The sequence below is a fragment of the Orbicella faveolata genome, unplaced genomic scaffold (genome assembly GCF_042242905.1).
Source record: "Orbicella faveolata isolate gen_17 unplaced genomic scaffold, um_ofav_v1 contig_35, whole genome shotgun sequence".
NCBI lineage: Eukaryota > Metazoa > Cnidaria > Anthozoa > Scleractinia > Merulinidae > Orbicella > Orbicella faveolata.
This window is the reverse complement of record NW_028301564.1, coordinates 11,382,796-11,409,978: the sequence shown is the minus strand read 5'-3', so window position 1 is coordinate 11,409,978 and position 27,183 is coordinate 11,382,796. Positions and strand designations below refer to the sequence as shown.

General features: G+C 37.1%; 2 protein-coding genes across 7 annotated transcripts in view; one reads left to right on the top strand and one right to left on the bottom strand.

Moving 5' to 3' along the window:
* The first annotated feature begins 2,144 nt into the window (after positions 1–2,144).
* Positions 2,145–6,161, top strand: LOC110054758 (uncharacterized). The gene is made up of 2 exons (XM_020761113.2): positions 2,145–2,402; positions 5,807–6,161. The coding sequence occupies exons 1-2, from the start codon at positions 2,220–2,222 to the stop codon at positions 5,951–5,953; spliced, it is 330 nt and encodes a 109-aa protein (XP_020616772.1). The 5' UTR covers positions 2,145–2,219; the 3' UTR covers positions 5,954–6,161.
* Positions 6,162–9,796: 3,635 nt separating this feature from the next.
* Positions 9,797–27,183, bottom strand: part of LOC110054782 (uncharacterized) — a 32,849-nt gene continuing 15,462 nt past the window's right edge. For 4 of the 6 annotated variants that reach the window (XM_089274034.1, XM_089274037.1, XM_020761136.2 and 1 more), the window contains 17 exons: positions 25,994–27,118; positions 25,503–25,613; positions 23,941–24,707; positions 23,242–23,292; positions 21,842–21,994; positions 21,250–21,377; positions 20,335–20,558; positions 19,947–20,039; positions 19,450–19,562; positions 18,681–18,748; positions 17,936–18,044; positions 16,731–16,835; positions 16,302–16,370; positions 13,902–14,051; positions 13,276–13,412; positions 12,946–13,021; positions 9,797–12,623 (listed from right to left, as the gene is read on the bottom strand). In XM_089274034.1, coding sequence (XP_089130160.1) covers positions 12,579–12,623; positions 12,946–13,021; positions 13,276–13,412; positions 13,902–14,051; positions 16,302–16,370; positions 16,731–16,835; positions 17,936–18,044; positions 18,681–18,748; positions 19,450–19,562; positions 19,947–20,039; positions 20,335–20,558; positions 21,250–21,377; positions 21,842–21,994; positions 23,242–23,292; positions 23,941–24,707; positions 25,503–25,613; positions 25,994–27,118 — 3,524 coding nt within the window. In that variant the 3' untranslated portion in view covers positions 9,797–12,578. The remainder of the gene's footprint in view (positions 12,624–12,945; positions 13,022–13,275; positions 13,413–13,901; positions 14,052–16,301; positions 16,371–16,730; positions 16,836–17,935; positions 18,045–18,680; positions 18,749–19,449; positions 19,563–19,946; positions 20,040–20,334; positions 20,559–21,249; positions 21,378–21,841; positions 21,995–23,241; positions 23,293–23,940; positions 24,708–25,502; positions 25,614–25,993; positions 27,119–27,183) is intronic. The other 2 variants (XM_089274035.1, XM_089274036.1) reach the window with 2 other exon arrangements.

The following is a 27,183-nucleotide window of genomic DNA, read 5'->3' as shown; positions in this document are numbered from 1 at the left end:
CCCAGCTAGAGTTCAGAGCGGAAAAACCCGTTGTCACACCTTAAAGCACACGAGCAAGGCTTTTCTGTCTGGGCTAAATTTCTCCATGTCATCCGCGGCGGCCCTAAAAAGTTTTCAACTTCAGTTGAAACAAATTGTGTTTGGATCAGAATCACTCGGATCCAAGATCCAACATCACTTGGATCATGGATGATCTGAGTGATCTTGGATCAAAAAGAAGCGACGTTTTAAAACATTTAGCTATAAAAAATTGCGAAAAAACTTTTCTTAAAAACATTTAAGAATTTAAGCCGAATATTGTAAGTTAGCATTGCGTTGTTTATTAATTTGCATGTGATCTGTGTAATACAGATTATGCTGGTTATTCAGCCCGACACTTTCATCAATGCATTGCTGAACACAAGTATTCAGCTATCGGTGAACACCTTTTAGAAGTGCACGGTGAAAAAAATATTCTTAATGAGGGCCAATTTCGTGTTCTCAAGAAGTGCCTTGGGAAATTTGACTACCGAGGCCTAGACTTAACACTCAGAGTGACTCCATCAGTGCTAAACTCGTTGTTTAGCTTGTAGCATATTTTTATGTTACCTTTCTTTTTAATGAACTATTGTTTTTTCTTGTATTTATAGAATATCCATACTGTTTTTTTCACTTGATAATGACGTCCGAGAATGTCGAAACGTCGTATATTTTTTAACCGTTTTTTTTTTTAATTTCTTAATCGTCTTAAGGGTTACCGTATACATTCAGATCGACAATTTTCTTCAAAGTAATGGTCGAAGAGTAATTTCTAATTTCTGAAAACAAAAATGGAAAAAACTTAATATTGGCGGAGAAATGGAGCTTTTACGTTATGGCCGGAAGTAAAAGTTTCCTCTTGATTAACAGCCTTATATATTACTCGTGTATGCAATCAACCGACATTACTTTCGCGGGAATATTACCTATACGGATACCACGAATTGGCTGGCTACTCAGTTGATCAGCATTGTTAATCCAAGCATTTCCCCTATAATTCAAGTAAGTTGTAAGTAAACATGGACCACGTAAAAGCGAAAAACTAATAAAAATACATCAATGAGTGAAGAAGCGAAAGTTGGCCTCGCGGATGAAGCTCTAGCTTTCGTATCAAGCGGGCAAAAAGATCGAGAAAGGTTCTGTAAAAATTTGGGAACTTGACAGCGATAACAGCGATGTTTACAGCGACTCTTTTGTGGAGTCTGATACCGATGAATCGTCGGACTCATTGAGATCCATTGGAATATTATCCATGCACATTTGCGCCGCCGCGCTTTCTTTTGTTTGTTTTCTTCGCCCAGCCACTCTAGCGTTCGTTTTTTTTTTTCGTCGTCCGTATTTTGCCTAATCAGCTTCAAGAAAAACCGAACTACGGAAAAATTATCTCTCCGCCTTGAGCGCATTGCGAAACGCAAGGGTTTTTCGGAGATTCGCGAGTAAATTTCACCTCGGGGAGCGAGGTTAATAGTAATAAACTTTCCAAGCGCTGATTGGCTCAGTGACCTGAGAACCCAGTTGAAGGTGTTTTGTGGGCCGAGTGTGTTTGCGAAGCAAGATATTTTTCTCGGCGCTATTTCCTCTAATAAATTTTTTCGCTTGAAGCAGACTTTTTAAAGAGTTACAAATCAAAGGGAATTTGTTCGATTGCCCTCAAGTTTGGACAGTAGCTAGATTAACATATAGAAAACAAACCAATGTCTGCGGATTGTTTATTTCGAAATATTCTTTCTCTGAGAGCGATTTTTGTAGGATCACCTCACATTCTTTCAATCCTATTTCGAAAATATTCTGTAACTTTTTACTGCAATTGAATATGGCAAAACGCAGACACGCCTTTTTAGTGCTTTTTGTCCTGAAATGGAGGGAAAAAATAAATTGGCGAAAACCAAAATTCGCTTTGACTTGTAGCTTCCAAAAGGTGATTATGACGTTCGCATTGAGTGGTCGTGAAAAAAATCAGTAATTCCTTTTATTTCAAAATTCTTGGTGTAGTTTGATAGCCAGCTCTATAAGCTTTAATTTGATGTAGGGGTTTAGGTATCTACAGGCGACTGGTTACCTCTTTCCCTAGGGATCCGTTCCTAGGCGTTTTCAGCTCCACAAAGTCCCTATCAGTGTGAGCGAGGTCTGGGTGCAAGAGTAGGGCGCTACTTTTGCTGGGTAGAATTTAAAATGGCGGCTTAGTGTTGAGGATGTGAAGTATGTCGGCGGTCCGGACAGCCCGGGCATTCATAGAAAAGGCGATTAAAGACCACAACGTTGTAGTTTTTTCAAAAACAGCCTGTCCTTTTTCAATTCTGGCGAAGAGGATTTTATCGGAAGTCGGCGTTCAAGAGATGCAAGTTTACGAAATTGAACGAAGGGAGGATGGTCAAGAAATCCAGGTAAGAATCTCAATCCAACGCCGACAAAATGCTGTTTTCGTTTACGCAATCATCCTTTGGGCGGAATGCTGCAAGACGGTGAGAGGTTTCTAAGGCCTGGGTAGCAGAATTACTGATACAAAAGTACCAGAATCTCCCCATGATCATGAAGTCCCCCTCTCTCAAATATGAAGAGACGACGAAGGGAGGGGGGGCGGGGGAGAAGAGAGAAATACCCTCCCTCCTTTTCCTTCACAACTGAAGCAGACTTTTTATCATGATAGTACCAAGGTGGGCACAAATTCATTTACAGTACTCGAAAGCTTGTGGAAAATTTACTGGCATTTGTACTTGGAAAGAATCCATTGGTCACTGAGGTGTAGGATTGCGGTTTATCAAAATATCTTGATAGAATATCATTAGTTTGAAAAATGATATTTTATTGATATTTTGGTAATAATAGAATAATATGGAGAAATCGTTTTTATCACAATGTGCATGTCAAATATCAAAATATCATTATCATATGAGATTATCATGATAGCTGCCAAAAAAGTGGTAAATTGAGATATCAAAGTATCACTATCAAATCATCCTGAGAATGGCAATGAAAAGTATATTTCAGAAAAGCAAGCTATAATATCATGTATCACTCTCATTCTCAAATCTAAGTCAAGTGATTTTGCAGTCATGTAGCAAAGAAGAACAGACACTGACAGTGATTGTTTGATATTTAGCTCTTATTAACCGAGCAGGAGGTCTATATGGGAGAATCTAGACTGACGTCATGAGTACAGACCGAACACAGTGAAGTCTGCACACGAGTGAGGTCAAGATTCTCCCATACAGTCCAAGCTCGGTTAATAAGATGTTTATTATGTGGCAAACAAGAACAATTTAGTTTGTTTAATGTAGCTGACATTTTGCTTGTGAATGACGACGAGCTGAAATTAATTCTCCCATAAGAAAATAGCCAATATTTTTGTATTTTAGTTTGCAACTTTTTCACCGCAAAACATTACCGGTCTAGATGCCATTCTAGATGGGAAAATCTAGACCGCTTTCAATATTGATTTTGGCCAATCCAATTCCTGAAATTGGTAGTTCCCAGTCCTTGTGAGACACAGCCACATAATAAAATAAATTAATGATAGTATCAATATCAGTTAATAGTAATTATTGTCTGATATTTGATCGATACATGGGTTGAGTATTGGTTGATATATCAATCAATACCAGTGCAGGCCAATATGTATGGTTGTCACAAGCAAACTCAGCTGATACCTTACCTTATCATGCTGTTGTGGCCATTTACTGTTACCTTTGCGACACTATAGTCATCCAGTATATTGTTTGACTATCCATGTTAAACTGACTTTGAATTGACTGGTAAACAGTAGCAGTACTTACGCATAACTGTGTAACTTTTACCTGGACATCACTGGAAACCATTGCCATCTAATTGTACCTAAGTTAGCATTGCTTCAGTATGCCAACAATTAGCTAGAAAAGTAAGAATTTGCAAAGCCACTAGCCACAAGTTAAGTTATGCAGCCACTACAATGATACATCAGTGATAGCTCACCAGTAGCTTTGTTTTTAAATTTTTATTTGGTTTTTGCTATTAAAAAGACATAAATACAATACAGTACAAAAATAAAAGAACAAAACAGTGGAGAAAAGAAAAAAAAATAGTACAAAAACTACATTGCACTTGAAACCACCCCCCCCCCCCCAAAAAAAAAAAGAGGAAAAAAAGTTAATAAGCTACATTTAAAACATTCATTTACTTAGGTACTGTACCTAGGGTCAAGATTACAACATTCAAGATACAAAACTTGATTTTTGGTGTCATTGCTGTTGTGTATCGGTGTGACTGCTATGAATGAAATACAAATAAAAACGGCTCAAAAACAAAGAAAAAAAGTTACGTGTACGTAAATATGTAAGGCATCAAGACAGCCAAGACAGAAAGTTATCCCACTTTTTGTAATGATTTAGTAAAATTCCCTTGTCTTTTGCAATATACAACTCTAATTTATAGGTCGCTTTTAACTTAGCTTTGAAGACTAAAAGTGATGGGATAACTTTAGAAAGCTTGCACTTATAAATAAAATATTTTGCAAGCAAAAGAATATGATTCATTAAAAGAAAATCTTTCTCAAGGTCAAATTTCTCGAAAAGAATATCTAACAGAGAAGCATTAAGTACAATATTGGCATCCACTGCAATACAAGATAACAGTTCTTTCCAAAAGAAACTCAGTGACTGATTGTCTGCCGTTAGTTAACTGCTCTAGTTGCCCATTGATACTTTGCTGGTAGACAATACCCGACGCTATATTGAGGGTCATACAGGGGGGGGGGGGGGGGGGGGGGTCTATGGCATGGTTCACAAACAAAAAAAAAATAGAGGATCACAGATATAAAAATTTCGTTTTCCTTAATCATGGAAATACATGTAAGCAAGGTAGATTCTCTTTTTAATAACCTGTTCTAACACTAGAAAGAGTGTTCGAAGAAAGAAAAATCATGAAAGGCTAAGTCAAGGCCCCATATTGCAAATCACATGTCTAAGTCACTCTCGATAGACAACTCTAACCATTCGGAGGATCCACAACTCAAAATCACTTAGAATTGAGTAGTGAAAGCACAAATATCGGTGAATAATTTAAGTTCTTTACGGGTCATGCAAAACCTTTAGTTTGTGGATCACGAAGAATAATTTCCTAAATTCATGTTTCACGGAAAATAAAATCAGCTAATCACGCATCATGAGAATACCCCTGTACGACCCTCATATTGATACTAAATTGTAAGATTGAAATAAAGATATCAACTGAATAACAATCACGGCTGCACAGGGAAAGGCTGATGTTTTTTTTCATGGTTGTAGAAGAGAGGAAAAAAAGGAAAGCTTGAAGCATTTATTTGATGAGTTATCTGTAGTCCTGTAATATTTTTAACTTTGTAAAAGGAGCTATCAGTGATGCCATCTCAATAGGGCCTCTCACCTGTTGAACTTGTTGAATCATTGGAGAAATATAAACATTGTGGGAAAAATATTTATTTGCAGTTCAGCTGTTCTGGAAAGACCTTTTTAGAGCCAAATCTGGCATCTTGAAAATGTGTGTTCCAGGAATTTTCCATGCCTTCAGCAAGAAAGATTGATAGTAGTCCCAAGGGGGAGTAGGCGAGAAGTCTTTTTTGAAAGTTATGAAGCTAAACTGGGATTCCTTCAGGCGAGTAGGGGTATGGATGTTGTCTGGAAGATCACAATAAGAAAATGTTTCACAATTGTTTCAAAAACATATTTGCTGTGAAAGCCAGTTCCCAATGTGGCTAAAGCACAAATTTCCTATTTCCAGACTCAATTTTTTGCAATGGTCGTTTAAACTAATGTAGGTCTTTCTCTTCTTTCATTAGGAAGCTTTACAAAACATCACAGGAAGAGGCACGGTGCCAAACGTGTTTATTAAAGGAACCAGTATTGGTGGAGGATCAGAGACAGCTGAACTGTATCAGTCGGGAAGACTTAAAGTAATGCTAGAGGAACAAGGAATTATAAAGTGAAGATTTCCATCCATGTGACATGATTCCTTTATGATACATGAAATAACAGGGTGATGTGGGGCTGAGCAGAATATGTTGTAAGTTATGGAATTTGAAATGATATTTAGACAGTGGAGAAATGACATTGTGTTATCTCATAGAACCTATGTGTTAATTCCATATAATTTTTAGTGCTGATGTGAATAAACTTCTCTATTTTGAACCTTTAGACACACCTTTTTTGTCATATTTTCAGAGGACCGCGACTGGCCAAGACTCAAAACAGAGTAAATTTGTGTAGGCACTGCGAATGTTTAAGCAAACATGGGAAGCCATTTTCCTGTGTTTTTCCAAGCCATGCTCTTTATTCCTGTTCGAATGTGCTGGAAGAGGTGAATAAGCCAAAATAGCTCAGGGCCAGTGCTTTTAATAATAATAATAATAATAATAATAATAATAATAATAATAATAACAATAATAATAATAATAATAATAATAATTTATTTCTAGCGCATTACATTAAAAAATCTCAATGCTCTTACAGAATAAAAATGAGAAAAACGATAACGAAACCAATATAAGGAAAATATATTAAATTACAATGGATGATAAAATACTAAAATTCATTAAATACTAAAATTCATCATAAGATACTAAAATTCATTATAGAAATACTAAAGATCATTATTAAACAAAAACGTTTTAAGCTTAGTTTTAAACGTATCCACTGATGGGGCACTTCTCACATCAAGTGGGAGGCTATTCCACAGTGCTGGCGCACAAGATGAAAAAGCGCGTCCCCCGTAGGTCTTTGTCCTAAACACCGGTATGTGCAGTCGCAGGTGATCATTATTTGAACGAAGACACCTTATCGGTTGACGATGATTAATAAGTTCCGCCAAGTAACAGGGTGCTAAACCGTTTAAAATTTTGTAAGTAAAAAGTAAAATCTTAAAAATGAAACGCTTGCGCACGGGCAGCCAGTGAAGCTTGCGGAGGATTGGCGTGATGTGATCCGCTCTCCTTGTTTTTGTAACCAACCGGGCGGCCGAGTTCTTAGACTACGAGTAGTCCCTCTTTCGCTTAGTCCGTCGTGCGTGACGCGAAAGAAAACCGCGAGAAAAAAAATGGCCGCGCGAAATCCTGGATACTGTATAATGTATAATGTATAATGTAAATTCTCGGTTGAAACCCTGTTGAAATTTTCGCAATAACTTTTAGACGCAGCGAAAATCGTTACAAGAGGCCTCTTTCGCCGTCTTCTTTTTAAAACTTCTTTGGCAGTTTCGCTGAACGAACACTGAACGAAGATATACTTCTCACGGCATATGTTTTTACCTGGCTACTTGAAGAGTAGAGTAGAGCAATTTTATTCAGATCTCCCGGGGCTATTGATAACAGGCGATAATAAGAGGACGTCAAGATGAGAAATCCTACACCGAAAAATCACTCGGCCGTGAAAAGGTAAACTCTTGGGCTTAGGCGGTAGTCCCTCCTTTCGCGCGCTCCTAGCCCCCAGGATTTCGCGCGGCCATTTTTTTCTCGCGAATTTCTTTCGCGTCACGCACGACGTAATAGGCTGATTTAGCAAGAGAACGGGAACGTTACTTGACGACGGCGTGCGCAGTACAAATACCCAAATATGGTCAGATGATAACTGCAGGGCGCGCGGAATAACCTGGATTCTGTTCTAATTTGACCATATTTGGGTGTTTGTTCTGTGCGCGCCGTCTTCAAGTGACGTTCCCGTTCTCTTGCTAAATCAGCCTACTAAGCGAAAGAGGGACTACTCGTAGTCTACCGAGTTCTGAACACGTTGAATTTTCGAGATTTCCTTGTCAGGGAGACCATACAAGAGACTGTTACAGTAGTCCAGTTTAGAGGACACAAAGGCGTGAACCAATTTTTCTGTACTTGGTTGGTCAAGATACTGACTAATATTTCCAATACGCTTTAGAGCAAATGAAGCAGATTTGCAAAGATTGCTTACATGCGTGGACATCGTTAAGCACTGGTCGAGAGTGACCCCAAGATCCCGGGCATTCACGCTTGCCTTGATCTCAGAAGCAGCAATATTCACCGCGGCTATAGGTTGACGCTGAAGATAACGAGATGAAAAATGCAAAATTTCAGTTTTCGATGAGTTGCATAATAATTTATTATCAGCCATCCAAGATAAGATATCCTGTGCACAAAGCTCTAGCTTACTCAAACAAGATGATTGTTCAGATCGTTGCATAACCAAGTACATTTGCGTGTCGTCCGCAAATATCATGGACTGGAGGCCATGGGCGATGATTATATCTTCAACGGGCGCGACGTAGACCGAGAACAGCAGCGGACCCAGCACCGAACCCTTAGGAACACCGCAGATTAACTTAGCGGGAAAAGAGTGAACATCTTTGATAACAACCGCCTGCGAGCGATTTGTCAGATACGATTTGATCCAAGCCAGGGCAGTACCTCTCAGACCAAACCGGGTGTATAACCTATCCATAAGGACACTATGGTCTATGGTGTCGAAGGCAGACGATAAGTCAAGCAAGACTAGAACAACATCATCGTGATTGTCAAGCGCCAAGTTGATGTCGTTGGAAACTCGCAGCAAGGCTGTTTCGGTGCTATGATATGCACGGTAAGCTGACTGAGTTTTGGTATACAGGTTATTGATGACCAGATGGTGCTTAAACTGCATTGCTACTACGCGTTCGATCATCTTACCAAGGAAGGGAAGGTTACTGATTGGACGGTAGTTCTTCAGTATTTCATGGTCGATATCAGATTTTTTCAATAAAGGTGTTACAAGGCCATGCTTGAAGGTGGCAGGGAACTCTCCAACCTCTAGCGATCGATTTACTATAGAGGTAATACAAGGCAGCAATACGTCGATACCCTTTTTCAGTAAACTGGTCGGAAGTGGATCCAGTGAACAGGACTTGGAAGGCGCTGCCATGACGGATTGTTTTACACCTTGAAGCGAAACTGCCTTGAACTTCGATAAAGTGGAAGAAGAAGGCTGTTCTTGATAAGGTATCGATAGGCTTCTGGATGGCATTGTATCAAGCTCCGACCTTAGAGCGCTGATTTTATCAGTGAAGAATGGACAAAAACGGTTTGCAAGTACAAGCTCAGAATCATGAGTGGGTATAGTCGGCGATCCTTTGACCTTGAACAGACTGTCAATAAGATTGAATAACTGTTTCTGATTGGAGTTTGAAATCTTATTGCTAAAATGTGCTCTCTTTGCTTCCTTTATAGCTGCATAATAGTTGCACGCAGAATCTCTCAGGAGAAATACAGTCCAACTCCTTTTTTAGACAAATATGAGGTGTGGTAGCCTCAGGGTTGGTGCACTCATCTCTGGATTGCGCAGTCCAGGTTTGAGCCCTGGCAAGGATGATTGTGTTGTGTTCTTGGGCAAGACACTTAACTCTCACAGTACCTCTCTACACCTAGGGGTATAAATGGGTACCAGCAAATTTAATGATGGGGATAACCCTGCGATGGACAAGTATCCAATCCAGGGGGAAGTAAAAATACTCGTAGTTGCTTTATGCTACAGAAATTGGAGAAAGCCACTTCGGTAGTATGCATGCTTCACCTATGAGGCTAGATATTGCTTATATTTATGAGTAAGGATCATTTGCAAACTTGAATAAATTTCCTAATATCAACAACAGAAGAGAAAAACAAGAAGAGAAAAAGACTGTTGCAGGCTTATAACAGGTTATTGTCTCTCTCTATTGTTATTTTTGTTGGGTTGCTGTAACAATCACTGGTATTCATGTACGCCCCAAGAAGGAGAGTGGTAATATGGAGTGAAGTTACTATACAGTCTAGCTAGGAAGAAAATAAATTCCATGCCACCTTGATGACCAATTTTATTGACATAAATTTCCATTTTCTTTGATTATTATCATTCTTAACAGCAAGGTACAAGTGACTAGCTTAACACAAAAAACAATTTCAGCCACATTTCTAAATAATATTTGTGTTAATAGATTAATTATTAATTTACAACTCAACAATGAATGAAAGGTCAAGTTTTTGTCACAATTTATCTTTGTAATCAAATGTGCACGGAGCCAGCGTAACACAAGACAGATTATAAGTACCTAGTAGATAATTCTACAACTCGACTATAATAGGTGTAGCATCCAATGAAATAACTTCAACAGTTATCAGTGATAACAAAGTTAATAAAAAAATACTAGATGAACCCAACAGTGATTGATAAAAAAATGAAAGAAAATTCTAACTATATTAATCACAAAAATAATAATGCATCACTGATCATGCACTTAAATGATATCAAGTAATAATTTGAATACATGTAATTGTATTTATAATATATTAAGTTACTCTGAATTGTATTACCCATAAATCTTGAGAATCTCTAGTCTGTTTTAATAACAATTGTTCTTGTTAATTATATATTAAAGGAATATTTTTAGGGGACTGAATGTAAACAGAAATGGTAACAACAAAGGGAGAGTGCAGATTGTCTGTTTGAATAACAATAACAATCAATAACAATAATAAATACTATTCTAAGAACACAATGACTGCATAAAAATCTAAAGCTACATAAGACATCCTAGGATTCCACCTCAAACAACCCAACAGTAACATTACTATTCTCAGGCTTTGGTATACCAACTCTCTACACAAGTCCAGGTACAGTTTTGATTAAATTTTAAGGATGTAATTGTCCTGCACAATAGCATGATTTAACATTGTCATATACACTGTTTCACACTAATAAACAGCAGCTGTAGTTTTATAATTTTGGTAAAAACATTGTAGCCACAAAATGAATAAGATTCATAATTTTCAAGTTGTTCATTCAGCATGATTGTCAGTAAGCAACTGTGGTGATTTGTTAGTATTAAGTATGGTACTTCACAATATTAGTCTAATCTTAAGGCATACTTCACCTGGACAAACACTCAACAAACAACTGTTACTTCCAGGACTTAACTTTCAGTCTACTACTACAAAAATGCTGACTAAATAAATTTAGTTCCTTCAAAGCCTTATTTTGAAAGCACAGCTATCAGAAAAGGGTTATCATATGCCTTGACTATTCTTCCTAAAAAAATGTAAGTACCTTTCAGAAATTCCCCAATACAAACTTGCCATGCGTAATTTTCCACCGGCTTAAACTGCAAAACACCCTTTCCAAAACTACTCCACAAACCAGTAAGGGTTTAAAATTTCTTGATCCTCCCAATAATAACCATGATAATATTCTGTTTTAAACCTTTCATTCAAATTTATCCTTAACTATATCCAATACCGTTAACAATTTGTCCTATCTAATAAAGCTCATTTACATGTAGATGCAAATTTTGTTTCAAAAGTTGCCATAACTAATAGCTTATCTTTTTTTGAGTTTCAAATCTTTGCATAACTGGGTAAGGTGACACTATTTTAGATTGCTCTGTCACAAATATCAGAGGTCAGTCTGGGCTTGATTTCGTTGCTCTCTCAGGTCTGGTTCTCTTCCTAAACTCAGGGGGAGGATCACAGGCTCATTTCCTAAACAGCAGCCAGCTTCTTTTTTCCACAGCTGATCTTTAGTTGAATGATTAATTACCCTTCAGACTACACTTTGAGATATTTCTAATCAATGACAGCAGGCAAAGAATATTATTGTTAAAAAAGTGTGACCAAGCACATTCAATCTCAGATAATGAAGTTTATATAAATAAACTTTATCAATAATTATCTACAAATGCCATATTGTTTCCACTTTGTCCCTTTCAGTTACATTTTACATTCTTCCTTCCCTCATTTGTTTACTGGCACCGATTGCTTGCTCTTTTATAATTTTAATGAGACTCATTTTGTCTTTCCTATTTATTCCTGTTTTTCATTCATTCATTCATTTCTCCATTCATTCATTCATGCATGCATGCATCTATGCATTAATTCAGACACTTTTTGCATTCTTTGAAAGTCAATGAACATGGAGCAAACACAAAATGCAAAATGATACAAAAATAATTCTATAAAAGAACAGAAGTGAGATAAAAAAATATTTCTATAAAAAGAAACAAATTTTAAATTATTGAATGTGACAACTAAAACAGTGGACATCACATCTTCACATCAGATCTCCACTGTAAACTTCTCAATCATATTGAGAGCCAACTGAATTGGCATTTACTCACTAATGAAGTCTAGAAAATAACAAAAATCTTTACATATTTCATATTGCTCAACTAATACTTTTCAAAATTCACAATTGTGGTAAGTTTCATATTACTCTAGGGTTAGTCATATGATATGACTCCCTTGCAAGGCAAATTTCATTTGCTATCATTTGATTCTAAGGAGTACTATGTGACAGGACTAACGCAGCTTCTAGACACAAGAATCCAATCTTGATTTCAATCAACAATAATATTGCATTTCAGCAAACCTAACTGATAATTCCATGGCTGCTCCCCAAAAGGTTCAGTGATTACTGTCATAAAACTATTAACACAATTCCTGTTTGATAATTACCATCAATGGAATACAATCCAGTGGACTTTAAGATACCAAATATTTATTTATTTATTTATTTAACATAATGTAAATAAGCTTTTATTGATTCCATTTAACTGATTTTGTTTCTGTTATATCTGCGCTTTGCTCTTCACAGTGTCTCATGAATGGCAGCAACAATAGGCCCAGCTTTGGTCTGAAATATAAACAATTGAATTTTTTTCACTCTGTTAATATTACTGACTCAGTTGGTATGAACTGACCTACAAAGCAGAGCACAAATTACATTCATACAGCAGTTTTTAAATTAGTTTCACACCCAAAAACAATAAATTGAAAGCAATCACAACAACTGATAAGAACTAAGTCCCAATACAAGTAATCAAAGCCAACTTCAGCAAAAACACAAACAACAAAGTTGTGAAGGGCTAATCTGATTGTTTGAATAGAAAAAGTGGTGACTCCCAAAAACATGATGCTGATTCCAAATACTCTGTGCCACTTCAAGTGGTACTCACCTTGTATTCTGCAAATACATGGCAAACATATTTTCCTCCTCCCATGCTTTGTATGAGACCAAAATGGCTTCTGTTACTGTAACAAAAGCACACAAGATAAATATCTTCAAATTATAACAAAAACAAATTATCACCAAACACTGAGGAAATCCAAGAAAGGTCATCGGATCACCCTTTCCCAGCATCACAAACAAATTCATCACAACATCATAACTTACAATACAATTTTTTATGCCTTAAGCTTCTGAAAGCCAAACCTCTAACACTGTACAAAACAATGCTTAATTGCCATCATATTACACTGTAAATGATCCTGTCATAAGAACATACCTTGTAAGACCACAGTATGATATAGTATCAGCATCCAGGTTCCTCTTTGACAATGAACTCCGTTGACTGTCGTAAAGCGTCACGCCATTAAGAGCGACATCCAACTGACAAACTAACAGAGTTCCTCCAGCCAGATGCTAAAACAAAATAAATGATATTATATTACCTACAACAAATACTTTATTTTAGACAACTACATTAACCGTATTTCATCAACCGTGCAGCCATGGGCTGAGTGCAGTTCATGTTCTGCACAGGGTTTATTTTTTAATTATTATTTTTTTGTATCAGCTCTCCTTATACACCAGCTTTCAATCTACACTTAGTATTTTTACTCTTCAGTGTTTTGCAGAATATTTCTACCTCCCCAGACAAAAGCTTGTGCCAAGTGGTCAACCTTCCAAGTACTAGTTTCTTAACATGTTTTCTGTTCCATTTTTGATTATTCATTCACAAGCGGTGTAAAATTAGCACAGTAGCAAATAAAATAAGTCAAATTTTATCAATTTTCATGACTATGAATGTTCAATAGTCAGAATATACCCAAGTTGAGGATTTCAATATTCTCATAACATCCCCACTTGATAAAGCAAAGAAAATTTAACTATTGAATATTGTATAAGCACCTTAGCTGCTTCCTCCACTGTCTCTATTCCTGTACCCACAGCCACAGGCAGGGCACCATAGTACTTCACCATAAAGGTATGTGACGGCTTACAAGTTATCACTGGGATGTTGCTGGAAGCTGGTTTGCTCTCAGGTGCATTTCCTTCCTCCTGTTTAATAGTTAAGAGTTTAAATAAGTTACACTACACACTTATCAACATGTTTAATTCTTTTATAACAAAGCAAAAGTTAAAGTGGTACTATGACGAAAATCACATCTTTCCTATCTAAGCCATTTTAAAACATAAACAAGTAGTCCGCATGAGAAGAAAAATGCTGTTTACTATTTTCAAGTATCTCTTTTCGTTCCAGAGATATTCAAGTTTGTAAAATATGCAAATTAGCCAAGTGATGACGTCATAAACTCAACCAAATAGAGATCAAATATTATCAAGAGAGATATCTTGGCCAATTTGTATCAGAGGTGTTTGATTCTCTGCAGTAAGATTCTACTAATTGTGCTGCACAATACGAGCTGAACAGTTTTGTTACCATGGCAACATACTGGGTTCCAGACCTCCCCAATATTAAAGGCTTTTCTGGCCACCTTTGGAGTTCATACATACATACATACATACTTTATTTAATAAGTGGGTCGATAAAATTGGCAGCTAAAAGCTGATGTGGACCTACAATTAGTATATTACATTCTAAATAACAATTTACAATAAATCTAAAGCTAAAATCTTTGCAATAACGTGAGGAATGAATGAAAATAAAGTAATTAAAGTAATTATACTGAAAAATTAACTATAATAAAATTTTAGTGTACATAATTAACAGTGTCTTTATTCGTTCCAGATAGTCCGTTAAAGGTAATTTTGTCTAAAAAATCAGAATTTTCTTTCAGTGCAAATTTAAAAGAGCCTAGATTCAGTTTGTTTTTTAAGTGTAGGGGCAGGTTATTCCAAAGAATTGATGCACGATGTGAAAATGAATAACGGAGAAAGTCAGTATTGGGTCGTTGAATTAAGAGTTTCAGGTTGTCTCTATGATTTCTCAGTGAAGAGTGTCTTGTAAATAGAGAGTTTATGCCATCTGGAGCTTTCTTGTAAAACGCTTGATAGGTAATATTTGCAATTCTTTTCTTGTAAAGGTGGTCTAACGATTTCCAATTTGCCATTTTTAATACTTCAGTGTCTAGAACAGTTTCCTTAATGTTAAAGATAAACCTTGCTGCTCTATGTTGAGTTTGTTCGAGGGACTGAAGTTCCATTTTGATATTTGCTAATGGTGCCTCATATGCGTGATTGGCAAGCATATAAATCTGTTAGCTCGTGTTCGTGGCTTCATCTAATGTTTTTCGAGCTGAAAATTACTAACATATTGAAATCAAGTGGGTGGGGACTGGAAAAGAGTCAGTTGCCTGTAGAACTATTAGCCTACCAAGTTTCAATGGTCTGTGCTGCAAATTGACTGAGATGGCTCTATTCATAGACTTGATATAATATTGGGTTGAGTGTATGACATCATCAGTCATCTCGTTTGCATATTTCACACACTTTTCAAACTTAAATATCTCCGGAACTAATGCAGATATTTGCAAACAGTAAACAGCGTTTTTATTCTTTCGTGGAATTCTACGCGATACACCCAAAAACTCAAGGGGTAAAAATTTGATCATAGTACCACTTTAAGTGCACACTGAAGTGACTTAGGCAGTGATGACAACAATGACATTACTTCACGTTTCAATAACATGCAAACCCTGAAGTTCAAAACCTAACTAATGATTGCACTTTTGGCTGCCATCAATCATATCATGACAACTACCAGCAAAACAAAAGTACACTTCTGTTCTGTGAGAGGTATGCCACAAAGCCATTGACTGAGCCGAGTGTTGCCTGTTATTGAAAGGCAAAGTAAGACTGCATTACATGTACATGATGTGATGCAGACTAAAGGCAACCTAACCTGCAACCAAGTGAATGAATACCACAGGTGATGTCCACACTCTTAGTTACTTTCTGTAGTTACATGATCATGCTTAAAATTACTGCAATACTCTAATAAAGAGTACATAAAAGTGCAACAAATTGGCTAGATCACATGTTAAAGGTATAGATAGTGGTGCCCAGGGCTGATACTGAAGACTATGATGGAAATGTAAACTGTGATCTGGCGTTCATTTTTTCCGTCACTTCTGTCACCACAAAAAAGTAAAGTCAGGTTAATGGGGACAGGAAAACTGAATAAAGGTGCAGTAGTAATGACAAAGATGATGCAAAATAAAAGAGATGACAAGGATAACTACTACAGTGGATAGCATGATGCTGACAATGCTGGCAGCTGAACTGAATCACAAGCAAGTATACAGTGTGCATCAACCTAACTTATTTTATTTATTGCACAGTACTGACCTTCTTCCCTCCCCCTTTCTTTGGCCCAAGCTTTCCAAGTAACCCTTGAACACTTGTCATAAAACCAGCCTGTTGTAAAACAAATCGAGGTGGATATGGAAAGTGAGAAAACTCAAAAGTGTCAATGTAAAGTGTGTATGCACAAATATAGAAAGCAGAGACAAGACACACTGAATAGTTCTTTCATTGTAGGTAGTCACTGTGACAACTACAATTATTACTGACAGGGAAATCCAGGGAAGAGACGTAAAAGAGCACAACAATTTCCTCCACCACGACTAAGAAATTACATGTTAACATAAATTTAACCAGCTGTCAATATTTACCAGTGCATGTTCCTTAAAACAGGCTGCACCAAGGGAGAGCCATAAAATCAATTCATGATACTTCATATCCAATGTAGTTATTTGTTCTTTATAAACAGCTTACTTTATCCTTTTCTTTGTCAGGTTTTTCTTTTGCCTTTTCTTGCTCAGCAGTGACTACTTTTTGCATAATTTCCGGATGAGCATCTACACACTTTTGGAAACGTAGCTGTAACAGAAAGTGCCAGTTGCAAAGTAGTCAAATTCAGAAATACTATTTTCAAATTTAAGACAGAAAAGAAGGTAAAATGAAGGAAAGGAAGACAGAGAGAAAGGACAGACAAAAGGACAAAAGACAGACAGATAGACTTCCACAACAATCCTCCATGGTTGTAGATAGTCTCAGCACAAATAACTTTTATCACATGCAACATACTAAATTTGCAGGTAGAATTTTCCTCCTATGCTGTTTGTACAATTAGAAGGATGAATTTCAAATGTGTCGATTAAAATGCATTCCCCCCAAAAAAAATTATTGGCAGATCAACTTTTGCTTGGCTTCCATTCAACAATGACCAATATTTTGGATCAAAATGGCTGTGAGCCACTGTGTAAATCAAGCTGTTCTTATGCTAACTAGAAAGTTCGCATTTAAAAATGAGAAAAACAGAGAGGTCTGTATCAAAGCAAGTCACCTCTAGCCTCGTTTTCATTCATAGGCCAGGTAACTAAGCACATAACTATGGCCTATTGTCTAACAGGAATCGGAGGATTGAGTGAATCTCACACATATACCAATATCTCAGATTAATGACTATGTCATTATCTGAGCTAAAAATGAACAAGCGGACTGCTGTATGAGTAAGAAATTTTAAAGAAATTTTACAAGGAAAATGGTCCCCATTTTTTTGAAACCAAGTCTACTCATGGAAAAACTTATCCAAGCTTGGCTTTCATAGCTTGACTTGTGGGCAAGTCTAAGACTGACAGACAACAGAAGAAAGAAAGGGAGAAAGAAAGAAAAGAAGGAGGATAAATTAGCCATAGATGAAAGGAAATTTAGGATTTCGAAGCAACTTAATAAGAGAGAATGGAGATAGGAAAATTATAGCACAACAAAGAAAAAATAGAAGGAAGGGAGGGAGAAAGGAAGGAAAAGCGAGGAGTGACTCAGTAAACCAGCAACTAACCAACAAGGTGAGCAACCAAATCTTTACTTTAAGGATTCCAGGTTGTCAAAATAAGCTGAAAGTCAGTTCATCTATTCTCTAGCTATCACACTAGCTAGTAGATCAAAAGCTATTTCTCATCATGACAGTGTAATCTTACCTGGCATGCTTCAGCTAATGCCTTGGTCAGAGGTGCGGCATTAGGAGCACATTGGAACACATGGCACACATACACTTCAGGAGCAGTGCTTACAATATAACCACACAGTCTATATAAAAAAAAAACAACCTGATCAACTTCAGAGCTGTTCATATAAAACACAGAGTCCAACAAGCAGTGCAATATATAAGTGCAAATAGGCCATTTTACAGTTGAATGCTCAGTTACCTGGCCTATGAATGCAATGAGGCTGGAGATAACCTTTCTTTGCTAAAAACCTCTCTGCTTTTCTCATTTAAATGCAAACTAGTTAGCATTAGAACAACTTGATTTCCACAAAAAAAGCAGTGAGGTCTTCATCAAAACAAGGTCACCTGCAGTCTCACTTCCATTCAAAGGCCAGGTCACTGAGCAGATGACTGTAAAATGGTCTTTTGGCAAAATGTTAAGTAAAATAGCGTGCAACTTTAAAAGAAATAGGGCCGTCTCTGCACTGTTATAGGTTTAACATCCTATCTTTGTATTAAAAAATCAGCCCTGTTTTTACTTTATATGGTCTATATACATTGGCTTAGCCATCATGGTACTGTATATGAATAATTTTTCATTCTCTACAAATCTGGTAAGCATATGCATAATTTCATAGGGCTTTTTTACAACTTACGTTTCTTTCATATATTTTGGAGGTATCTTTACTAATTTAAAATTTGTTTTCTACTATTTCACCAATGACTGTTTTAAGTACCTTTCATCCTTTCCAACTCCAAAGAATGCCATGAATCTGACTCTGTCTTCTGAAATTAACTCTTGAGTCTAACAGAGGACAGGTGAACAAGTTCAGTGACGTACATACAATTGAAAATTATTGTACAAGGTTGAGTAAAATATTGTGATTTGTCAGAGGCAAGCAGATCAATTATTTCCAGAAGCTGTCGAAGGCTGAGACAAAAAATTGATCTGCTCACCACTGACAAATCACAATATTTTGCGATTATAACCACGTGCTATAATGGGCAATTTTACAGTTGTGTCCTCAGTGACCTGGCTTATGAATGCCACTGTCAGGTTACTAAGCAGACAACTGTAAAATGGTATATTGTGTTATAATTCAATCTCCAAGTTTGTTTCCATATTTAAAATCACTCTTTTACTGCTCAGGGAAGCAATACGACATTCTTCACACAAGAGCACGGTTACAATGAGCAGAATATTATTTGTAGCAAAAACATTTAAACATTATTACATATGGTGCAGTAGGCTCTTGACCAATGAAAAGGAAGGGAAAAAATGTATTGAATGATAACTCCATTCATTCGTTTTTTTGCATTTTCATACCAACAAAGAAGGAAAATGAACACAAAAGTTAAGCAAGAACTAAACAAGATAGCTCCCAGAACAAGATCAAGCAGAGAAGTTGGCTGATCACTAAGTTCTTAAGTCCAATAACCATATGATTATATGGACAAACATGTAGCGTATAGCCGACAATTCATCCTCAGCAGGTTCCTTCTTACCGTACAGTCTGTTATCCTAATGTTTGAGATGCTGATTTCAATTAGGATTGTTCTCCATGTATTGGTGCCTTTACTCATTAGTTTGCTGATTGCTTTGTTCAAGATCTCCACACCTGACAAAAGAATCAACACAGCAACAAGTTCACTTTTAAAATCACTATAATAATTTCATCTGCAAACAGCTTGGAATTTAATATATTTTTTTTGACTACATCCCATTGCTGATCCTAGCAGTACATGTGCTCAGGGCATGACAGTGTTGCATATGAACCTTATAATAAGTATCTGACTCATATCTGGAAGGTCACAGGTTCCAATCATGACTTTTTTGGAGCTCATATTGTTTCTTTGCAGCATGTTAAACATTTCATCTTTCATATCCCACTTTTGTCTCAGTTGTGCATGAAAATACTGTCCGAATAAATCATCAGCGAGACAAATGAAAAACAATAACTGCAACAACAACAACAACAACAAACAAACAAAGTAGGTCAAACCTGTTGGTTTGGGTACATCTATACACCCAACATATTTAGCAGAAAAGCTCTTCTTGGGTTCCACATGTGGTTTTTCATTAAAACTTGCATTATCTGCAAAACAATGTTGAACCACCACATGGATAAGGGAAATGTCAAGTAACATTTTTATGAGGCAATATTTCAACATCACAGGCCACTAAGCATAACAAGAACTCCAAAGGAAAAGATAAATGACATCTGATGGGAAAAATACACTATTCATTAACTTTTGAAGACTTTCCGTGGTGTATACATGCATAATTTTGACTTATTTTGGCATTCAAAACAACCATGATTTAGACCTTTATGACCTCACAACATTATTAATTAAAAATTACACTTTTCTTTAGGTTGTCTGTTTTCATACCTCTTGCTGATGGTGGCGGTGGAGTGTTAATGATGTCAGACCACGGCTTTTGGATCGATGTTTTCCTACTGCTTTCCTGTGCTTTCTTCTTTTCTTCCAGGATTTTACTACACATGTCATGCAATGCATTCGTGATTGCACGGCCAGAAATATTACCATGGCAACGGAACATGTGACATTTGTGTTTACCAGTTGAAGGATCTCGTGCAACATAAGCAAAGTCCCTGGAAATGGAAACAGAGGGGGAAATGCAGCAACTCTTAGCAAGAAACAAAAGTCAATTCAAAATACATGGATTGACTCAATTTTGTTTTAATTAAACAGTGCCAAGATTTAAATGGTGATTGGACCATGTAATAATTTGGAGATTTTTTTTATTTGAGGGTCAATCAGTTATCATATATTAATTAACACTTAATAATTTTTTTTTTTTCATTCGGGCCACCAAGCCTGACTTCTGGGCACCCTAGTCTACAAGGTTGGGTACCTGAAGGGCTCCCTAGAATTTTTCCTAGAGCACAGTCTTGCATGCTGAGGGATTGCAAGCAAGGATGGCACAGTGGTGAGAGTTTTTGTCTCCCACTAATATGGCCTTGGTTCAATTCCGGCCCGGTGCCATATTGGGGTTGACTTTGGGTTCTCGCCCTGACCCAAGGATTTTTCCCTGGGGACTCTGGTTTTCATCCCTCCACAACACCTCCAAATTCCAATTAGACCAGGATAAAGGACCTGCATGAAACCAGGCCTTCTGTGCCACGAGGCACAAAGAAGCTAAGTAGTAGTAGTATGAAACCAGCTGAGGCTGATACGCTTTCTCTCTAAATATTGTAAAATAGTTATTTTTTAATTTATTAATGAATGACCCTGCCCTAGTGAAGTCTTTGTATTAGTCCTTCCACTAATTATCTGCCTTACCTCTGATCTTCTTTGCCAACTCCCCACACTCTCATTTTTGAGACAGGTTGGACTAGCAATGTGACTTTGCTTCTTGGTTCTACAAGTTTTAAGGTGTCTCCTTCTAACAACAATCTTATGTCCTTTCCCTAAAAATAAATTATGCAATCACAAAATTATTAATAATAATCATTAATCAATGCCACAGCTGAGACTGAAATGAATACAGTAAATATTGTATTGGTGGATGTTTTCCAAAAGACTGTTTGAGACATTTTAAGTAATGAAATTTGACAAACAACATTTCTCTCTGGCTTATTGCCAACTCAATTCTTCATGTGTTTCCAATCCTTCTAACTGCCATGACAGGTTTACAGGTTATGTTGCTTATTAGCTTTTATGCCTGGCATCATATGTGCTGCAAACATATTCTCAAACAAACATTTAAGCGAATGTATGAAAATCAGCAACAAGAAATTACTATTTCAGGCTAGCAGATGGTTAAACAGAGAATTACTGTGTCTAAACAATCGTTAGTAAGATGTTATTAGCTTATCTAAATATCAAGTTCAGTAGGTTGTGTGTTGTCAGTGTAGCTGTGTACAGTAATTACCTCTCCCCATGTCTCTGTAGTGTTCCAGAGATCCTTTCTTTTCTGTGCCAGTGTGGAGATGCACTCAGCTATGGTCTCGCTCATGTTATGTGGTGCCACTTCACTCTCTTCAAGTTCAATCCAACCCATAGAATGCACTGGGAAACTGAGTACCTACAAACATGTTTTAAAAAATGGTTTTAAATTCTTGACTTATTCATGATTCATGCAAAACAGAATTATAGATAGAGGATTTTCATTTGAGTGTTGAAAAGTAATTATTGGTTTTGCACCAACTACAATACACAATTGGCTTGAAAAACTTGTGGTGCTTTTTCATCCAATCAAAAATAAACAGACGTCAATCATGACTCACTTGCAGTTGTTTTCCTGCACTTCACGTCAAGTACATGTAATTACTTCAAGTTTTGATTGGTTCACTGTATTTGTCTCTGTCCTTTGTGACTGACTACAGTGATATATTTGCATTTGGTTTTACAACACTCAATTGAAAAACACTCTATCTGCCTGCGCAATAGATTTTAAGAAAAGAAATATAAATTGTGTCTATTTCAGAAATATTTTACTTTAGCACAATTGTTTAATCAAAACCAATTTCAAATTCCACAAAACTTGTGGTAAGGTCATACAGTTGGATTTTGTGATCAGCATATTAATACTCAGTCTCCCTTTGAGCAGTCATTTATTTTCACTAGGAATTTCAGTTAATGTTTGTATTGTTTAAGTGCTGCATATGATAGTCTAAGACTTCAGCAAAACAGTAATACTAGACAACAAAAAAACATCATGCAACAATTTAAAAAGAAGATAAAAGTTATTTTTCTTCAAAACTATCAAGAGCCTCTTCTAGGCCATTAAACTATGATCAATGTGATAACAATGCACTATTTTGTTGACCATGTAAAACATTGTACTTGTATACTTGTATACTTCTTAATACTTGTATATACTAGTTTATCCCAGACTCTTACATTAAGTCACCACGCTGTTCTAAACACCTTCAAATATCAGGGAAAAGCATAGATGAGACACTGCCCCAAATCAAATTGGTTTCCCTTCAAGTGTGACCTCATATTAATTTTGTTCCCTTTCCCCCTTTCTAATGTTGTATGCGGCAGTCTCGTCAAAGCCTGTTTCTGCATTGATTTGGGGGTAGAGGGGTTGGCTAACAATGAAAATGATGTTCTTTCATTAAGGAAAGTCTGCTTCATTGTCAGATAACATTCAAATTCATGAAATGTCTCAGTCAACACTTTTGACCCTGATAATTTGTTGCTGTTTGTACGTTTTCAGCCATTATTGTGTGTTCATATGTTTTCTACAGGTTGCTTTTTCAGTGTTTACATGAAAGATGATACCAGAAGACAATTAATTCCCAGAGCTTCATAGGGAAACTCTACCTTCTGCCTCTCTGTAGTTTCCACAGGTTTGGGTTCTTCAGTTGACCTCTTCTTGTTAGAAAAACACCATTAACAATAAGAAACTAACATTTGTTAACAAATCACAGAGAAAATAAAATACTTGACCACCAGAAACAAGGACAGCTTTCTGCAGAACCCTGCCAACTAGCTGGGGTAGCAATCATTCCTGTACAACAAAGAGCTTTTTCGTGTTATGGTTGTACCTCTCCCACACCCTGCCCATCCCTTGTTTGTTTGCACCCTGATGTTCCTGCAGCCAGAATGTTGGTGCAAGAAAACTTGCTATTCAGGCTACCTGTCAGCTAACTATCTCATCATCCTAATGCAGCTCAATGGCTTATTAGTAGTTGAATAGCAAGTTCTTTGCAGACCATGCTTCCTTTAACTTCCTACCAATGAAAAAATATGTTGCAATACGCATGTACAGTATGTATTTCTCATGACAAAATGTCAGAGGAATGGCTTTCATTTAACTATTTTCCTGATGATTGCAAAACACCAAAAGTCTACTGATGATAACTAAAGATTTGCTGACAAGAAGTAAAAACATTTGATGATGAATGAGGCATGTTTCACTCAGTGTAATTAATGCTCCATTAAGGCTTTTTGTGCAACTTGTAAAATATGGACCTTGAATGTAAAGAAAGATGAAAATAGTGCATGAGATGCATTGCAAACCTTTGGTCTTGTTGCAACCTGAGGGAGGGTCCACTGAGTTGTTCCAGATGCGACATGCCAGTAATATGTACCACCATCACCCTTTACTTCCCTCCACCCCTCAGGCAACTCATATGGAGCATTCTGATCCTCTCCGTCCCCTTCCATGGATTTCTTCTCCTTCTTTATATCTGTAGGAGTGTGTGGAGGTTCTGTTATGTCAACTTCCAAGTAAGGCTTCACTGGTGGAACTTCATCAGAAGAACTCTTTGCTTTGTTAGCTGGAATTGTAATTTCTGTGTACATATCTTGGGTTTGTATTGGTATCAGTGAACCCTCGCCGTTTTCCCCCATTTTCATTACATCTGCTTGTGATTTTGAACGGCGATGGTGAAATTTGTTTTTATCCCCTGCACTGGGGGGGAAGTCACCTCTTTCACTATCATTTTTCATTTTAGCAACAACATTTCCATCTGACAGCTGGCGCCGATGTTTCTTTTTAAACATTTTGAAACCACCCTTCTTTGACTTTTCTTCTGGTTTTTCCACTTTATCAAACTGAAAGACATTTTCAGAGGGTTCAGTTCTTTTCATGGTGTCCTCAAGATTGGGTAACCTTGAAGGAAGAGGTGGTGGTAATTCTTCTTCACTTGCTTCATCATCGTCATCATCACCAGACATCACTGGTATTCTTAGCTGATCAAGCGATTCAACTGAACCACTCTGTTGTGGTTTTGAAATCTTCTGCACCACAGCATATGTTGGCTGGCTCTCTTGTGATGGCACTTCTGTTAAGAAATGAATTTAATTATTTTAATTACTAGTGGTAAACATAAATCTGCAATCAAACCAGTAGAAATTGGATGAAAAGTGCTCCAAACATATTTCAAGTAATATATCAAACATGAGAGACAGTGTTTCATTGGGATATCCAAACATGGAGAAGAGAGTTGAAAATCAGACGTGCAGCAGAGTATTTTAACAAAATTCAAAGTGTTTGGAATAGCTGATGAAACACTGTCTCAAATGTTTGATATGTCTTCTCAATGGAAAAAAAAAACTAAGGAGTAACAGGAGAAGTAAAATCATCAAAATCTATGCTAATTAAGACCAGGTATCCAAACCTCCTTCACGGTTGTGATTTTCTTCGTTTCAACTTGATGTATTAAAAAAAAAATTCAAAAATAAAATACTTGCCCACCAGAAACAAAGACAACTTTCTGCAGAACCCTGCCAACTAGCCTGAGAAGCAAGCATTCCTGTACAACAAAGAGCTTTTACCATGTTCTCGTTGTACCTCTCCTCACACCTCTCCACACATTCAAAAATTCATTTCAAACACGCACTACATGTAGATACATCTGCGGCCATTACCCCCAGCAAGGTTTCCCAATAATTTGACGGTACCTACATGTACATTGTGTGTTGTATTTATACACATACACCTACATGAAAAAAAGCCTAACATGTGGTCACATGGGAGGGTAATGGTCACATCTTCAGATTTACAGTCCAAAGCATCATGCACTGGACAAGTGCAACTCTATCAAAACAAGAAGAAAAGAAATGGGACTAGAAATTACCAGCAGGTCTTTTGCTGTCTGTTTCACCAGATAATTTCTCCCCTTCTGGTTTGTCTTTGGGTTTTTTCTGTACAGTGGCATACACTGGTTGTGAAATGACTTCTGTGGTTTCTGGAAAAAGGAATAAAGATTAACACCTAGTATAGTACAACCTCTGATCTGCAAAAACGATTTAAACCTTAAACTGGTCAGTGCATGAAAGGGAGGTTCTATGGCAAAGAAATAACCCATTACAGTGCACTGACACTAGTGCACTTTTTGCTGGCTCTTCTTCAGCACGAATAAACTCAATTCTTCCCCTGCTGAAAAAAAAGCTGAAACTGAGCCTTTAATTCCAGTAATGATAACATAATGGAGACCCATTCAATGTCTGTAATTAAGTGCTTCTTGATTTTGAACACTCATGTGCAAATAACAACCAATCACATTCTCAATAATGATCATTGTAGAGCAGCAGCTTTCAGTCCAGAGTTTGGACTGACAACACACACCTGAATCACAATTTCCTGGTGCTTCTTGTATCAACAGTTCCTTTGATGCATTCAACCCTGGTCCTGAGTAAGGCTTTGGGATGGGTGGTGGCACTTTTTTATCTCCTGAAGATACCTTTCTCTCATTGGAATTCGTCCTGGCTGGTTTCTCATTCAGCTCTACCTCATCACAAGCCATGATCATATTTTGAAGCTCTCCTGTAATAGCTTCATACATGTTTGAATCTTTACATCCCCCAGGGATTGCCGGTGCAACCTCACCCAACTCAACTATCGGTCTCTGTACTGGAGTACTTTGTTTCTGTACTACATTGTCTTTAGATTCTTTTAAATCTGCTTCCTTTGGCTTTTTCTGAACAACAGCATAGACATCATTCAAGGGTCCAACAGCATGCAAATCATCATTTTCAGCCACATTTCTTTGGTTAGCAGATGTTAATTTAATGTTTGATCTGTCATAGCCACCATCAACAATTTGAACCTCTTCGTATTCCATCAGCATTTTTCTACCCCCACTGCTACACTTGATACTTTCATTAGCATTTCCACTATCAGCATCTTTTGACGACTTCCTGCTTTCAACAGGAGCAGCAATGCCTCCGCTCTCTGTCACAATCAAAGGACGAAATTCATCTCCAGCATAAGTATAAGATCTGCGGTCATTGATGGCATTGTCACTGACTGAAAGTGAAATATCCTCTTCTGAAGGAGATTTCTCTGGGTTCCGTGTAGCTATACCTCCATCATTTGTGACCAACAGTGGTCTAAATTCAACATCAGCGTATGAATAACCAGTAGTCTCACTTTGGTCAGGACTTAAAATAGTCTTATTCTCATCCTTGGCTGACGGGCTAAGAAGCTCTCCTGTTGACACATCACTGTCGTCAAGAGAGCCTGTTTCATAGCCGAAGTCACCATCAGTGTTCAATCGATCAACACTTCCTTGTTCCGAGTCACTGTCACTAGCATCATAGCTATTCTCTTTCTTGATCTCATTTTTCTTCTTGCTGTTTGGTTCCTTCACAGTCTTTTGAGATGATTGTTTTGTGACAACAGTTGTCCTTGTGCGTGGAGCAGGTGTTACTCCCTGCTGATTGGTTGGTTTTTTCTTGGTTGGCGAGACATCTGCTCAAAATGAGAATATTAATTTTATCTAAGCGATAATTCACCACTTGGAAGAACCACATAAA

Bases quoted from the DNA above. Each gene is read 5' to 3' on its own strand.
- LOC110054758 (XM_020761113.2), top strand. From the start codon at position 2,220: ATGTCGGCGGTCCGGACAGCCCGGGCATTCATAGAAAAGGCGATTAAA. The intron at 2,403-5,806 runs GTAAGAATCTCA...TTCTTTCATTAG, and splicing joins AGGATGGTCAAGAAATCCAG to GAAGCTTTACAAAACATCAC.